This window comes from Babylonia areolata, chromosome 27, assembly GCF_041734735.1.
Source record: "Babylonia areolata isolate BAREFJ2019XMU chromosome 27, ASM4173473v1, whole genome shotgun sequence".
NCBI lineage: Eukaryota > Metazoa > Mollusca > Gastropoda > Neogastropoda > Buccinidae > Babylonia > Babylonia areolata.
In genome coordinates, this window is record NC_134902.1 from 39085146 (window position 1) to 39103140 (window position 17995).

A 17995-nucleotide genomic window follows, 5' to 3' on the forward strand; every position below is an offset into this window, starting at 1 on the left:
TCAATGCCATCGGGAACTCCATGCCTCCCTGCCTGATTTTCCCAAGAGTGAATTTCAGAGACTTTATGATGAACGGTGCACCTCCTGGTGCACGTGGCTTTGCCAGTCGCTCTGGGTGGATGACAAAGGAGATCTTCCTTGAATGTCTGCGCCATTTTGCTTCTTTCGCACACCGTGGCCCAGACCGGAAAGTGCTGCTCATATTAGACAACCACGAATCCCATGTGTCCTTGGATGTGGTCGACTTTTGTCGGGAAAAGAACATCGTCCTGCTCAGCTTCCCTCCTCACACAAGCCATCGCCTCCAGCCTTTGGACAGAACAGTCTTCGGACCATTCAAGCGGGCGTTTCATGCTGCCAGTAGCGACTGGATGCACAGCCATCCAGGGAGACGGATGACCATCCATGATGTTGCTCAGGTAGTGGGTACCGCCTACCCACGAGCCTTCACAGCCTCGAACATCATCAGCGGATTCAAATGCACAGGAATCTTTCCACTGGACACTGAGGTCTTCGGCGATACTGATTTCATCCAATGTTATGTGACCGATCACCCTGCGTCCCAGGAGGAAACAGAAAACGAAGCACCCGCCACTGCTGACCATCTCAATGACGAAGGGTCCACAGCTACCATCCAGCCAGATACTTCTGTGAGTCCGACACACGCCCATCAGAATGAAAACATCACAGGGGAACCCCAAAACTTGCAACAGACGGCTACTCCTGCAAGGCTTGAAACCTCTGATCCAGGACTAGTCAACTCTTCCACCCATTTCCCATCATTCTCTCCTGAGAATATAAGACCACACCCTAAAGCAGCGCAGCAAAGAAATGGCAGGAAGGTTTCCACAAAACGCCAGGGAAGATGCAGGATCCTGACGGATACCCCTGAGAAAGCACAACTGGAAGAAGCTGAAGCCAAGAAACGAAAGGCTCCAAGGAATGAAAAAGGGAAGGGCATCAAGAAACGACTATTTGTACCAAGACCCAAGAAAAATGACAAACGGAGCTGTTTGATGGCCACATATCATCAAGGGGAGCAGCTGTTTTCTGCTGAAAGTAGAGGGCGTCAGTGCACGGCCATGGCAACAACTGCTGCCTTATATGCCTCTGAGAAGCCAATTGCAGAGTGGACGAAAATGGACCTTGACTGTATCCTTCTCACTGGCGACATACTTTACAATGAAGTTATCCAAGAAAGACCAGGAAATGAGCATGGCTATCTTCTCATCTCAGACATTCCAGAACAAGTGACTGTCTTCAACGAGACATACAACATCCAAAGAATGGCAGCAATGTGTGGACTCATTACCATACAGCAAATGTCCGAAGCAGCCACGACGCTGGAAAATGCTCTCAGGAGAGTGTTTATGGAAAAGCCCACAGCTATCATGGTCATCAAGGATTCCTCAGTTATGGTGTGAAAAGACAAAGATGGGAAGGTCTTTGTGTTTGACTCTCACGCAAGAGAAGAAAACGGTATGCCCTCACCAGATGGGAAGGCGGTGCTGATGAAACTCAAGGATCAAGATGACCTTGTTTGTTATCTGCGTGAAATTGGCGCCGCCCTTGCTGATGGTGGGCCCATTGCTACCTTCGAGATTGTGGGCATTGGTGCAGCCCCCGGACCTGCCTCAGCCCCCGGACCTGCCTCAGCCCCCGGACCTACCTCAGCCCCCGGACCTGCCTCAGCCACCGGACCTGCCTCAGCCCCCGGACCTGCCTCAGCCACCAGACCTGCCTCAGCCCCCAGACCTGCCTCAGCCCCCAGACCTGCCTCAGCCACCAGACCTGCCTCAGCCACCGGACCTGCCTCAGCCACCAGACCTGCCTCAGCCCCCGGACCTGCCTCAGCCCCCAGACCTGCCTCAGCCACCGGTCCAACACAATTAATCAATGGAATTCAGGTAGCGTTTCACGGGTTCTTAATTTTCATAGCATTAGAAATTGTTATGTATTGAATTCAATTCATTAGCATCTCAGCCGTCTACACAACTGTCTTATTTTCGAAAAATGGCGTATAAACCCGAGAGTATGCAAGATATCTAATAACTTTGTGTTTTATACTTTGCAGATTCACAGGTCTCCAGCTGGAAAACCAACGAAGACGGGAAATGCTGATGACAACTGCATCATCTGTGGCGAGCATTTTTGTGCATCCCGAGCTGGAGAAATATGGATCCAGTGCAAAGAATGCCTGCTGTGGTGTCATGAAGAGTGCGCCGACACCGGGACGAAGGATTTCTTCACCTGTGACTTTTGCAAATGATCTCCAATAAAAGGAGTGTTTCCGTCCATGGAAAACTGCAAATTACTCAAGTCACTTCATATTTTTTGCATGATATGCACTGTTTTAATTTCTTTTTCTTCTTTTTTTTGCAACTTAAATATCATTTTATGGTTTACTTCCCAAGTACATGTGGAAATTCTAGTCATTCAGTTGAAAACTTAAATGGTGCTTCTTACATTTTGCTTTTTTTCTTCAAAAGCGTTGCCAATTGTGTTTTCAGTATGATAACTGCAGCATAGTTGTTGTTTTTCAGTTGTTTTTTGTAGTTTGTATCAACCTGCCCCACCTTGTGTATCAACCTGCCCCGGAAATTTTTCAATTTTAAAAACCGTGTTGTGCCAAAACCAAAGGCTAATGCTCATTTTTTTTCAGATTTCATGAATAAAAAAAATGGTTAAATTTTGTTTTAAAACCAATCTTGACTTTTTCCTATGGATGTGTTTCGAATGAGAGCCAAAAATGAGTTTTCTGTATCAACCTGCCCCGGTCTCCCCTACACCGAGATATTTTCGCGCATACAAAACGTGACATTGATTAACGCAAATCTTATCAAAAGTGAGCGACAAAAGTGTGCAAGAGGGTAGAGTAATGATATTTTGTAAAATTCTGGAATGATTAGCCATGATCGACTCGGTAACACAGTCTTAATCACAAGTTCCGTGTCCGTCGAATTTACACACTGACAAAACCAGGCCGAAAAGCAGTAGTCCGCCCTCAACATGTTGGCGCGCACCCCCCCCCCCCGCGCGCGCGCACACACACACACACACACACACACAAACACACTGAAGCCACCGGGTGATTCACACAAACACGCGGCGCACGCGCACACACATAACAAAATTCAAGTTGGTAAAGTGAAGGTAAATAAATCCAGACATTCAACTTTCGTCCACTGTTCAGTGAATATCAAATGACGTTCAGTATAAAACGAAAAAATAAAAAGATGAATGAATAAAAACTGACTGAGCAATCAGTCCAGCTGAGACTAATATATATATATATATATACACGCAGTGTTCAGTGGAGGCCGGGTCAGTTATAAAGAAAAGATCTTCATGCTAACATCTTCACTACTGTGGACTGAACGCGCTCGCTCGTGTACTGTACGCCGTGCGGAGTGTGTGTGCGTACGTCACATGTGTGTGCGCACGCATGTGCGTGTGCATTATGCCGGAACGCGGCATACTACGCGCGCGCGCACACACACACACAAACACACACTGTGACACACACACACACACACACACACACACACACACACACACACACACACACACACACACACATACACGGCACACACACTGTGACACACACACACACACACACACACACACCCGTGACACACACACACACACACACACACACACACACACACACACACACACACACCGTGACGGGGAGGGGGGGGGGGAGACACTAAAAAGAGGTGCTTCAATATCCAGAATATCCTGAGCAACACACTAGACGCCACGTTTCTGGTATCAGATATCTTTTCCTACCCCTCTTACGACTAATAAGTGGATCCGGTGTGTGTGTGTGTGTGTGTGTGTGTGTGTGTGTGTGTGCCGTTTGTGTGCATGAGTGTACCTGTACCTGTATGTCATGGGTTTGTGTACATGAGTGTGGTTGTACCTGTACGTCCAGGGTTTGTGTACATGAGTGTGGTTGTACCTGTATGTCATGGGTTTGTGTGCATGAGTGTACCTGTACCTGTATGTCATGGGTTTGTGTACATGAGTGTGGTTGTACCTGTACGTCCAGGGTTTGTGTACATGAGTGTGGTTGTACCTGTATGTCATGGGTTTGTGTGCATGAGTGTACCTGTACCTGTACGTCCAGGGTTTGTGTACATGAGTGTGGTTGTATCTATTATGTACTGGGTTTGTGTACATGAGTGTACCTGTACCTGTATGTCCTGGGTTTGTGTACATGAGTGTACCTGTACCTGTATATCATGGGTTTGTGTACATGAGTGTGGTTGTACCTGTATGTCCTGGGTTTGTGTACATGAGTGTACCTGTACCTGTATGACCTGGGTTTGTGTACATGAGTGTGGCTGTACCTGTATGTTCTGGGTTTGTGTCCATGAGTGTGGCTGTACGTGTATGACCTGGGTTTGTGTACATGAGTGTGGCTGTACCTGTACGTCCTGGGTTTGTGTACATGAGTGTGACTGTACCTGTATGTCCAGGGTTTGTGTACACGAGTGTGGCTGTACCTGTACGTCATGGGTTTGTGTACATGAGTGTGGCTGTACCTGTATGTCATGGGTTTGTGTACATGAGTGTGGCTGTACGTGTATGTCCTGGGTTTGTGTACATGAGTGTGGTTGTACCTGTATATCCTGGGTTTGTGTCCATGAGTGTGAATATTCCTGCGCCTCATTTTCTACCCCAGTACTTTTGCTCTTTTTTTTCTTTCTTTCTGCGAGATTGATATTTTCATCTGATCAGCTTTGAAAAAAGTCCACTTGGTCGAGGACCCAAAGCAACAAAAGTTAAAGACGTGCACTCTATTTTCACTTTATTGCTTTACTGCCGGCAGCATTGATGTCTGGAATAATATGTGTATAATTATATGTTCACTTTATCAGTTTGTTCGAATTGGTTTTTACATATCTGGATGATCAAACAAAACAAAATCACGATGGCGCAGAGACAAGAAATGTTCCACTGAATGCGAGATACGACACGTGAGTTGAACGTTCAAGTTTGTGTGTGTGTGTGTGTGTGTGTGTGTGTGTGTGTGTGTGTGTGCTGCAGGTTTTGACGCTCTTGTCACACACTTTTCATGAGCCATGTACAAATGTCCACAAGAGTACGAATGTTCACGGCGTTGCTCATCCAGTCCTTCACATTCCATCAGTCAGTCAAATGATTACTGAGGAAAAAAATGTCAATATCCAAAAAGATTTTAATCATATTCTGGTTATTTACCTGTTCTTCACACAAGCACGTACTAACACACACATGCGCACGCACGCACGCACACACGCCCCCCCCTTCACACACACACACACACACACACACACACACACATACAAAGTTGAGTCATACTCGTTTCCTTCAGGTTCTTGTACCTGGACAGTTGAAGTGCACTTGTCCTCAATCAATGTACTGCAACGTAACATCTGCACTAGAACTTCACTTCATATCAACGAGAACAAGATCTTTCGATGTAAAATAGAAAACAATAAGAAGAGATCCTCCTTCTTTGAAAGTGTGAAAGAAAAAAACAACAAAGAAATATTTCTTCTTTTTTATATGAAAAAAAACAACAAAACAAACAACAACAACAAAAAACCACGAGAAATATATGATAGTCAAACCATGCAAAAGTGCGTGATTATTTTTCTGTATGAGGTTTCCCTGGATTTTGATGAAACGCTCTGTAACAAAATGTTCCATAACAAAAAGAAACAACATTAAAAAAAAAATTTTTTTTAAAAACCCCACAAAAAAGTACTGAATCAGTAACACACACACACACACACACACACACACACACACATTCACACCTCTATTCTTCTATTTCTGTTGTTTTGGACCCGAGCTTCACCAGCGTTGGTCCGGAGACGTGGAGACAGCGGGGAACAGAGTGGTCTGTTGGTGGCGGTGCTTGCTGCACGAAGGGGGGAGAGGAGGGGGGGAGGGGGGCTAGTGGGACGAGCGGTTGGTGGAGGAGGGGGGGGTGTTGGAGGAGGAGGAGGAGGAGGAGGAGGGGAGGAGCCAGGTGACCCAGGAGGACACGGCGTTGGCCACAGCAGTCAGCACTCCGCTTGAAGGGACCACGGCCATCTGTCAGACATCGTCAGTACGGCGTTGGTGATGATGATGATGATGGTGATGATGGTGATGATGATGGTGATGATGGTGATGGTGATGATGGTGTTGATGATGGTGATGGTGATGGTGATGATGGTGGTGATGGTGGTGATGCTGATGCTGATGGTGATGATGGTGATGGTGATGATGGTGATGGTGATGATGATGATGATGATGATGATGATGATGATGGTGATGATGATGATGGTGATGATGATGGTGGTGGTGATGGTGGTGCTGATGGTGACGGTGATGATGGTGGTGGTGCTGATGGTGATGGTGATGCTGATGGTGATGGTGGTGATGGTGATGATGGTGTTGTTGATGATGATGATGATGGTGATGGTGACGATGGTGATGGTGTTGATGGTGATGATGGTGATGGTGATGATGGTGATGATGATGGTGGTGATGGTGATGATGATGATAGTGATGGTGATGGTGGTGATGATGGTGATGGTGATGGTGATGATGATGATGATGATGATGATGATGATGATGATGATGGTGGTGATAGTGTTGATGATGGTGATGGTGGTGTTGATGGTGATGATGATGGTGATGATGGTGATGGCGATGATGATGATGATGGTGATGGTGATGGCGGTGACGGTGATAGTGAGAGTGATGATGATGGTGATGATGGTGGTGATGATGGTGATGGCGATGATGGTGATAGTGAGAGTGATGATGATGGTGATGGTGGTGATGATGATGGTGATGGTGATGGTGATGATGATGATGGTGCTGATGGTGATGATGATGGTGATAGTGATGGTGATGGTGATGATGATGATGGTGGTGATGATGATGGTGATGATGGTGATGATGTTGATGCTGATGGTGATGGTGATGATGGTGGTGATGATGGTGATGGTGATGATGATGGTGATGGTGGTGATAATGATGATGATGGTGGTGCTGATGATGATGATGATGATAGTGATGGTGATGATGATGGTGATGATGATGATGATGATAATGTTGATAGTGATGATGATAGTTATAATGATGATAACGATGATAATAATGATGATGATAATGTTGACGATGATGATGATAAAAATGATAGCAACAGCCTACAGTGATGGTACTGTGCCGATCGACTCTCCCCACCGCCCCCCCCACTCCCCCCCCCCCCCACCCTCTCTCTCTCTCCCCACCCCTTCCACCTCCTCTCCGCCTCACAAATCTAGGGGCCACTACACACGAGAACTCGTCTATACTAAAGACCGTCTCACACGCGCACAAGTTTATAGCCCGCGTTGCTCTACACGAAAGGCTTACTCATACGTGCACACGTACCCAGCCTCCATTGCTCTTCACTAGTGCACACGTACCCAGCCTCCTTTGCTCTTCACTAGTGCACACGTACCCAGCCTCCTTTGCTCTTCACTAGTGCACACGTACCCAGCCTCCTTTGCTCTTCACTAGTGCACACGTACCCAGCCTCCTTTGCTCTTCACTAGTGCACACGTACCTAGCCTCCATTGCTCTTCACTAGTGCACAGGTACCCATCCGTCATTGTTACTCCCTAAATGCTAACTTGTACATGTGTGCACACATACCTCACACTAAAGGCTGCATCACACACACACCTACTTCACACTAAAGACTGCCTCACACGTGCACACATACTTCACACTAAAGGCTGCCTCACACATGCACACATACTCTACACTAAAGCCTGACTCACACGTGCACATATACTTCACACGAAAGGCTGACTCACACGTGCACACATGCTTCATATTAAAAGCTGGCTCACACGTGCACACATACTTTACACTAAAAACTGTCTCACACGCGCACACATACTTCATACTAAAGGCTGCCTCACACATACACACATACTCTACACTAAAGCCTGACTCACACGTGCACATATACTTCACACGAAAGGCTGACTCACACGTACACACATACTTCACATTAAAGGCTGGCTTACACGTGCACGCATACTCTAAACTAAAGGCTGACTCACACGTGCACACATACTTCACATTAAAGGCTGCCTTACACGTGCACAAATATACTACACTAAAGGCTGGCTCACAAGCGCACGCATACTCTACACTAAAGGCTCACACGTGCACGCATACTTTACACTAAAAACTGGCACATACGTGTACACATACTTCACACTAAACGCTGCCTCACACATGCACACATACCCTGCACTAAAGGCTGGCTCACATACTTCACATTAAAGGCTGCCTTACACGCACGCACACATACTTCACATTAAAGGCTGGCTCACACGTGCACACATACTTCACATTAAAGGCTGCCTTACACGCACGCACACATACTTCACATTAAAGGCTGGCTCACACGTGCACACATACTTCACATTAAAGGCTGCCTTACACGCACGCACACATACTTCACATTAAAGGCTGGCTCACACGTGCACATATACTTCACACTAAACGCTGGCTCACACGTGCACACATACCCTGCACTGAAGGCTGACTCAAACGTGCACACATACTTCACACTAAAGGCTGGCTCACACGTGCACACATACCCAGCCCCCGTTGTTGATGATCCAGTCGCTGGCCCACCTCATGACAGCGGACACTATGGTCGTGACGATGGTGTCATAGTCCATGAGGATGACGGCTATCTGTCATGCAGATGCACACACACACACACACATACATACATACATACACACATACATACATACACACACGCGTGCGCGCCCACTTACACACACACACACACACACACACACACACACACACACACAGAGAGAGAGAGAGAGAGAGAGAGAGAGAGAGAGTATACGACATGTTTAAAAATATATGTATATATCCGGTTTGACAGTACGTTACGCATCCCAAACGACTGAGTGTGACTCAGTGAATGTATGCATTCATTTATCTGTCTTGTCACCTATTCGTCTACCTGTCGACCCATCCATTTATCTATCTATCTACATATGTGTTTGTGTATGTACAGGTGTGTGTGTGTGTGTGTGTGTGTGTGTGTGTGTGTGTGTGTGTGTGTGTGTGTGTGATACACTGACGACGGTGATGTCAATGAAAAAAACAGGTTGGCGTTTTGTACACACAACTCAGGGCACCTTGCATCTACAAACAAAATTACGGAAGAAAACGTCTAATACCAGAACTAAATGCAAGTTTTTACTCGTCATTTTTTTTTTTTTTTTTTTTTTTTTTTTTTTTTTTAATAACAAAGTATTGTCACATGGAAAAGCGCGATGTGAAATAAATCACTAGTAGTAGTGGTGGTGGTGGTGGTGGTGGTGGCGGCAGTAGTAGTATTGTTGTAATTGTTGTTGTTTGTGGTAGTGATGGTGGTGGTGGTGGTGGTAGTAGGTAGTAGTAGTAGTATTGTTGTTGTTGTTATTGTTGTTACTGTTGTTGTTGGTAGTGGTGGTGGTGGTGGTGGTGGCAGCAGTAATAGTAGTAGTAGTAGTAGTGTTATTGTTGTTGTTGTTGTTGTTGGTGGTGGTGGTGGTGGTGGTAGTAGTAGTAGTAGTGTTATTGTTGTTGTTGTTGGTGGTGGTGGTGGTGGTGGTGGTGGTGGTAGTAGTAGTGTTATTGTTATTGGTGATGGTGGTGGTGGCAGCAGCAGCAGCAGTAGTAATAGTAGTAGCATTGTTATTGTTGTTGTTGTTATTGGTAGTAGTAGTAGTGGTGGTGGTGGTGGTGGTGGTGGTACTAGTAGTAGTAGTGGTGGTGGTGGTACTAGTAGTATTAGTAGTAGTGGTGGTGGTGGTGGTGGTACTAGTAGTAGTAGTAGTAGTAGTAGTAACTAAAATCAGAGACGGCATCTCCTTCCCGCACTGGCTGTTCACAAACAACCCCCCGTAACCCCCCCCCCCGTCCCCCTCCTCTCTCTCCCTCCCACCCCCTCCTCTCTCTCTCCCTCTTCCCCCACCCTTTCTCTTTTTCTTTCCACCCCCCTCTCTTTCCTCCTCTTTCTCTCTCTCCCTGCTCTCTTTCTCCTGCTCTCTATATTTCTTCTCCTCCCCCACCTTTCTCTCTTTCTCCCCCCTCTCTCTCAATCCTCTCTCCTCTCTCTCTCCCCCTCTATCCCCCCCTTTGTGTGTGTGTGTTGTGTTGTGTTGTGTTGTGTGTGTGTGTACACAGTGGTCTACGTGTGTATATTGGGTCTATGTTTGTATGCAGGTTTGCTTTTTGAATTTGATGCACTGGTGACTCAAACACAGGAGTGCATTGCTGGCCTAAAGGACTGGATGACTCTCAACAAGCTGCAATTAAATGATAATAAGACTGAATTTATGATAACCTGTCCAAAGAAGTTTCGTCAACATCCTTCCTTTCCTGACTCTGTTCTGATCAATAGCACACCTGTTTCACTTTCTCCCTCTGTTCGCAGTCTTGGTGTAATCCTGGACCAGTCTCTTTCCTTCCAACAGCACATTTCGAATATCTGTAAAGTTGCCTATTTGGAACTGCGTAGAATCAGCTCTATCCGCCACTATCTCTCAACCGATGCAACCAAGACACTTGTATGCTCTCTGGTTCTCTCAAGATTGGATTACTGCAACTCTCTTTTGGCCGGCCTTCCCAAATACCTGTTAGACAGACTCCAACGAATTCAGAATAACGCTGCCAGACTCATTTGCAGAGCTTCTAAATTTGACCATGTTTCTCCTCTCCTTCAGTCTCTCCACTGGTTGCCTGTTTCCGATCGAATAGACTATAAGCTATCCACTCTGACCTTTTCTGCAGTCAACGGATCTGGCCCCAAGTATCTTTCTGAACTCATCCATATCTACACCCCGTCTCGCCAGCTCCGTTCTTCCTCTGATACTCGACTTCTCAGGATACCTCACGTCAGAAGTAAGACCTATGGACACAGATCGTTTTCTTTTCAATCGCCAAAGACGTGGAACAAGCTCCCTGATAACCTCCGTCATTCTGATTCCCTCGTATCTTTTAAATCTCGTCTCAAAACTCACCTTTTCCCTCAGCAATAAGTTCAATTGTGGCAGGTCCACTTCCTTTTCGTTAGGTGCGCTTGACTATGTGTGTATACATATGTATGTGTACATAATTACATGCATGTATATGAATGTGTATTATGTGTGCGTGTGTTTATGTTAGTTTGTGCCTGACTATGTGTGCGTATGTGTTAGGGTAGCTGTTAGATACACATGTATGTTACAATGTATGTATGCAGTGTGTGTGTGTGTGTGTGTGTGTGCGTGCGTGCATGTGTGTGTGTGTGTGTGTGTGTGTGTGTGTGTGTGTGTGTGTGTGTGTGTGTGGTCACATTTTTGTGTGTGTATGTAACACAGATATAATGTTTTATGTCATCAAAAGCGTTTTTGTAAAGCACCTAGAGCAGATTTCTGGATAGTGTGCTATATAAGTATTCATTATTATTATTATTATTATTATTATTATTATTCTCTCTCTCCCCCTCTCTCCCTCTCCTCCCCCTCTCCCCCCTCTCTCCCCCCCCCCCTCTCTCTCTCCCTTCTCCCTCCCCCTCTCTCCACCCCCTTTCTCTCTCTCCGTCCCCTCTCTTTCTCCCCTCTCCGTCTCTTCCCCCCTCTCTCTCTCCCCCCCTCCCCTCTCTCTCTTCCACCTCTCTCTCTGACCTGCCGGCATAGTTCCACGCCAAAGGCAAAGAGCGTGAGCAGGGCGCTCCAGATGTCATCGAAGTGGTTGAAGATTCTCTGGCAGATGGACCACAGGGACTGACTGTTGAAGTTGTCCCTCAGCTGACCCAGGATCCTGACGTGTGTATATATAATGTGCATTGTCAAATCTGTGTGTGTGTGTGTGCCATAGATTGTGTGTGTGTGTGTGTGTGTGTGTGTGTGTGCCATAGATTGTGTGTGTGTGTGTGTGTGTGTGTGTGTGTGTGTTGTGTTGTGTTGTGTTGTGTTGTGTGTGTGTGTGTGTGTGTGTGTGTGTGTGTGTGTGTGTACACAGTAGTCTACGTGTGTATATTGGGTCTATGTTTGTATGCAGGTTTGCTTTTTGGTGGGTTTTTTTTCCCCAATGACATCAATACATACACCCTATGCATAAATAAATGCCTGTTTGTGTGTGTGTGTGTGTGTGTGTGTGTGTGTGTGTGTGTGTGTGTGCGTATGTGTGTGTGGCAACAACAACATTATAGCAATCATCATCATCATCATCATCATCATCATAATCACTACCAACAAAAGCAGCTCAGTAAAAAGCAGTAGTACAGACAAACATGTGAAATCGTAAATACAACAACCACAATAATAACAACAATAATAACAATAGCATAAACAACAACAAGATAGCATACTAATAGGAAAAAAAATAGAAAGAATCACCGTCATCAGCCTCATCGCAAACGCCATCATTACGGTCATTATCATCATCATCATTATCATCATCATCAAACTATTTCATGGTCATGATCATCAGTTGGCAGGGTCACGTCAACAGGCTATTGCTGATTCGCCTCGTGAATTTTCGAAAACGAGAGAGAGAGAGAGAGAGAGGGAGAGACAGACAGACAGAGACAGACAGAGAAACGCAGAGACAGAGGAGAGAGAGAAAGAGAGAGGGAGAGACAGACAGACAGAGACAGACAGAGAAACGCAGAGACAGATATGAGAGAGAGAGAGAGAGAGAGAGAGAGAGAGAGAGAGAGAGAGACAGAGAGACAGAGAGAGAGAGAGAGAGAGAGAGTGAGAGACAGACAGACAGAGACAGAGAGAGAAACGCAGAGAGAGAGAGAGGGAAGAGAGAGAGAGAGAGGGAGGGAGAGCATGAATGAATGAATGAATGAATGAATGAATGAATTTTCTTTAATGAGGGAAGTAGAATAAGCAAGGACATGCTTTTTTTTCATCCGGCCGTCATGGCAAAGATAATCAACGAGGTCGAGAGACAGACAGACAGACAGACAGAGAGAAGAAGAGAGGGGAGAGACAGAGATGGGAGTGGAGAGAGATAAATACAGACACAGAAGACAAAGGGAGTACAGAGACAGAGCGACACACACACACACACACTCACACACACACACACACACACCCTCACCCTTGCAGGACCGAGTCGTTCTGAAAGCTCATCACGTGGCTCCTCAGACGCTGAAACAGTGCGTCCAGGGCCGCAGAGTCTGTACCTGTCACACACATCACACACAGGAGCAATCACATTCGCCTATTGCCCGATTCGCCTATTCCACATTACCCTATTCACCGTACCCCATTCACCTATTGCCCCATTCACTTATTGCACCATTTGCCTATTCACCATTCACCTATTGCCCCCTTCACCTATTGCCTATTCAGCTATTGTCCCATTCACCTATTGCCTGTTCACCTATTGCCCCATTCACCTATTGCCCCATTCACCTCTTACCCCATTCACCCATTGCCCCATTCACCTATTGCCCCATTCACCTATTGCTCTTTTCACCTATTGTCCCATTCACCTATTGCCCCATTCACCTCTTACCCCATTCACCCATTGCCCCATTCACCTATTGCCCCATTCACCTATTGCTCTTTTCACCTATTGCCCCATTCACCCATTGCCCCATTCACCCATTGCCCCATTCACCTATTGCTCTTTTCACCTATTGCCTCATTTGACTATTGCCCCATTCACTTATTGCCCCATTCACCTATTGCCCCATTCACCTATTGCCCCTGTTCACCTATTGCCCCATTCACCTATTGCCCCATTCACCCATTGCCCCATTCAGCTATTGTCCCATTCACCTATTGCCTGTTCACCTATTGCCCCATTCACCTATTGCCCCATACACCCATTGCCCCATTCACCTATTGCCCCATTCACCTATTGCTCTTTTCACCTATTGTCCCATGCACCTATTGCCCCATTCACCTATTGCCTGTTCACCTATTGCCCCATTCACCTATTGCCCCATTCACCCATTGCCCCATTCACCTATTGCTCTTTTCACCTATTGCCCCATTTGACTATTGCCCCATTCACTTTTTGCCCCATTCACCTATTACCCCATTCACTTATTACGCCATTTGCCTATTCACCATTCACCTATTGCCCCATTTACCTATTGCCCCATTCACCTATTGCCCCATTCACCTATTGCCTGTTCACCTATTGCCCCATTCACCTATTGCCCCATTCACCTATTGCCTGTTCACCCATTGCCCCATTCACCTATTGCCTGTTCACCCATTGCCCCATTCACCTATTGCCCCATTCACCTATTGCCTGTTCACCCATTGCCCCATTCACCTATTGCCTGTTCACCTATTGCCCCTGTTCACCCATTGCCCCATTCACCTATTGCCCCTGTTCACCCATTGCCCCATTCACCTATTGCCTGTTCACCCATTGCCCCATTCACCTATTGCCTGTTCACCTATTGCCCCTGTTCACCCATTGCCCCATTCACCTATTGCCTGTTCACCCATTGCCCCATTCACCTATTGCCCCTGTTCACCCATTGCCCCATTCACCTATTGCCTGTTCACCTATTGCCTGTTCACCCATTGCCCCATTCACCCATTGCCCCATTCACCTATTGCCCCTGTTCACCCATTGCCCCATTCACCTATTGCCCGTTCACCTATTGCCTGTTCACCCATTGCCCCATTCACCTATTGCCTGTTCACCCATTGCCCCATTCACCTATTGCCTGTTTACCTATTGCCTGTTCACCCATTGCCCCATTCACCTATTGCCTGTTCACCCATTGCCCCATTCACCCATTGCCCCATTCACCTATTGCCCCATTCACCTATTGCCCCATTCACCTATTGCCTGTTCACCCATTGCCCCATTCACCTATTGCCTGTTCACCCATTGCCCCATTCACCTATTGCCTGTTCACCTATTGCCTGTTCACCCATTGCCCCATTCACCTATTGCCTGTTCACCCATTGCCCCTGTTCACCCATTGCCCCATTCACCTATTGCCTGTTCACCCATTGCCTGTTCACCCATTGCCCCATTCACCCATTGCCCCATTCACCTATTGCCTTTTCACCTATTGCCTGTTCACCCATTGCCCCATTCACCCATTGCCCCATTCACCTATTGCCTGTTCACCCATTGCCCCATTCACCTATTGCCCCTGTTCACCCATTGCCCCATTCACCTATTGCCTGTTCACCCATTGCCCCATTCACCTATTGCCCCATTCACCTATTGCCTGTTCACCCATTGCCCCATTCACCCATTGCCCCATTCACCTATTGCCTGTTCACCCATTGCCCCATTCACCTATTGCCTGTTCACCCATTGCCCCATTCACCTATTGCCTGTTCACCTATTGCCCCTGTTCACCCATTGCCCCATTCACCTATTGCCTGTTCACCCATTGCCCCATTCACCTACAGCACACGCACGCAGAAAGACACTCACAAACACACACAAACACGCTGGCTCGCGCGCGTACGCACACACACACACGCGTGCGCGCGCCGTGAGCAAACATACACACACACGCAAACACCCCCCCCCCCACCACCACCACCACAACCACACACAAACACACACACACGCGCGCGCGCGCCCGATTCGCGATTTCAATGAGTGCAGTGACCTGTGCTTTTGAAAGAGAGAGAGACAGAGACAGAGAGAGAGAGAGAGGATTACATTATATTCTGGTGAGCAAGGGTTGATGGAGACTTTCATGAGGTGAACACTGCACATGATTTCAATACGAGCAGCTTCACAGAGAGAGAGAGAGCAGTGTGTGTGTGTGTGTGTGTGTGTGTGTGTGTGTGTGTGTGTGTTCCTGTGTATGCATGTGTGTGTGTGTGTGTGTTTCTGTGTATGCATTTGTGTGTGTGTGTGTGTGTGTGTGTGTGTGTGTGTGTTTGCATGTGTGTATGTGTGTGTGTGTGTTTGCATGTGTGTGTGTGTGTGTGTGTGTGTGAGTGTGGCAGTGTGTGTGTGTGTGGCAGTGTATTTGTGTCAGTGTCTGTGTGTGCGTGCATACAGGCACATGCACTCAGACTTACCGAACAGAACTCGAGCATCCATGTTGTTCATCTCTTGGAAAGCTCTGGAATTGACGGTTCCAGAGTCGCCCGTCACTTCGGCCACGTAGCGATGAAAGAGGTAGCGCGTTTGCCCCTCCACGTCATAGCCTGCCACACGTCATACATGACTCACTGCATGCGTCACTGCCTCGACACGCCATTCACGCATTGTGTCATCGCTTGTACACGTCATTCACATACGTCACCGTCCTTCACCGGTCTGTACACGTCAGTTTCACTCTTCACTCATGATGGCCTGCACACGTCACTCACTTACGTCACCGTCTTGTCACGTCATTCGCTTAATTGTGATGTCATTTCGGCTCATGGGGCGTGATGGGGGTCACGGTGGGGGAAAGGGGGTGTGGGAGGCAGGGGCGGGGTAAGCTAGAGCTAAGCAGGGAACGGTATATTGGGAGGATTTTTTTTCAGATAAATCAATCAACAAATAAATAAATAAACGAATCAATATATATATATATATATATATATATATATATATATATATATATATATATATATATATATCCATGAATAAATGTATAATAAATAAATACCCATTTGAATTGCCGTTTTCTACACTATCACAGGCAGATTCTCCACTTGTGACGGACTGACACGTTCAGTTTTATTTTTGTTTATTTATTTATTTTATTTTATTTTATTTTTTACAACAGTAGCACTTCGAACGTGGTTCGTACTGAAAACACCACCGCGTGAGTTAATAGGCGAGTGACGCACGAATGATCATAAACCGGTGTGAGGTTTAATTGGCAGGTCCTTCACAGAGCCCCACATCGCTTCAGACGCGGGGGCAGATTTCACGGTGAGAAAGTGACAACTGGTTTTAGAAAAGAGAAAACTTAATGCAACCGCTGCATACAGCGGCACTTCGCATTGTGAGTCAGTCGATTCCAAAATACAGCACAGTACGAATTATAATGCAGTGCAATGCAATACAGTGCGATGGAATACAACATAATTCAATGCAATGCAATGCAGTAGAATTATACTATGCAACGCAACGAAACACAAGACAATACACACGCACTCTCTTTTCTCTTCTGACAAAGCGCGTTGGATTATGCTGCTGGCCAGGCATCTGCCTAACCGCAGATGTGATGTAGTATATATAATTATGGATTATATGGATGGATTTGTCCGATGGCAGGACGCCTCCTTGAGAAACTGAAACTGATGTCGCCTGAAGATTCTGGGCGGTGGCTGGGTTGTGAAAGGTGCTGATCGCAATTAGTTTCAGCTGTCACAGCCCTTGAAGGGCCCCAGTCACGTTGTGTCACGTGAGGCTCTGTCGGGGTTGGAAAGAGAACCCAGTCTTTTCTTCAGTGTTGTACTGCGTGTTTCGGGCAGGAACCCACACAGAACCCCAGCGGAACAGCCAGCCTGACCCAGACCTCAGTGTGTTGACAGTGTGTTCCGCATGACTGGCTTCTGTTTTGCATGGGTCCTTGTGTGTGTGTGTGTGTGTGTGTGTGTGTGTGTGTGTGTGTGTGTCCGTGTGTGTGTGTGCCAGCGAGAGACAAGACAAGACACGACAAATTCTTTATTTCGAGGATAATGGGTGAAGCACTGGTGTGCTTTTTTTTTTTACATCCAGTCCCCGCCCTGAATTGGGTCTACACTACACAATATTTCATGAAATGAAAGCATGGTGTTAGTAGAGATACATAACAGAGGAAACAATATACATAAATCAAAACCGAAAACAACAACCACACACACACATCCACACACGCACGCACGCACACACACACACACACACACACACACACACACACACACACGCACGCACACTGCACACACCGGCACACACACACACACATGGCATACAGGCACAAGCATGGTGTTACTAGAATGCATAGGGAAAAATTAATGAA

At 46.6% G+C, this 17995-nt stretch overlaps 1 protein-coding gene across 1 annotated transcript in view; it reads right to left on the bottom strand.

Annotated features, from left to right (window-relative positions):
- Nucleotides 1–5256: 5256 nt before the first annotated feature.
- The window catches only part of LOC143301249 (uncharacterized), a 14083-nt gene continuing 1344 nt past the window's right edge, over nt 5257–17995 (bottom strand). The window contains exons 2-6 of the mRNA XM_076615389.1: nt 16077–16205; nt 13153–13237; nt 11724–11859; nt 8649–8747; nt 5257–6090 (exon numbers count right to left, since the gene is read on the bottom strand). Of these exons, the coding sequence (XP_076471504.1) occupies nt 5950–6090; nt 8649–8747; nt 11724–11859; nt 13153–13237; nt 16077–16205 (590 nt within the window). The 3' untranslated portion in view covers nt 5257–5949. The remainder of the gene's footprint in view (nt 6091–8648; nt 8748–11723; nt 11860–13152; nt 13238–16076; nt 16206–17995) is intronic.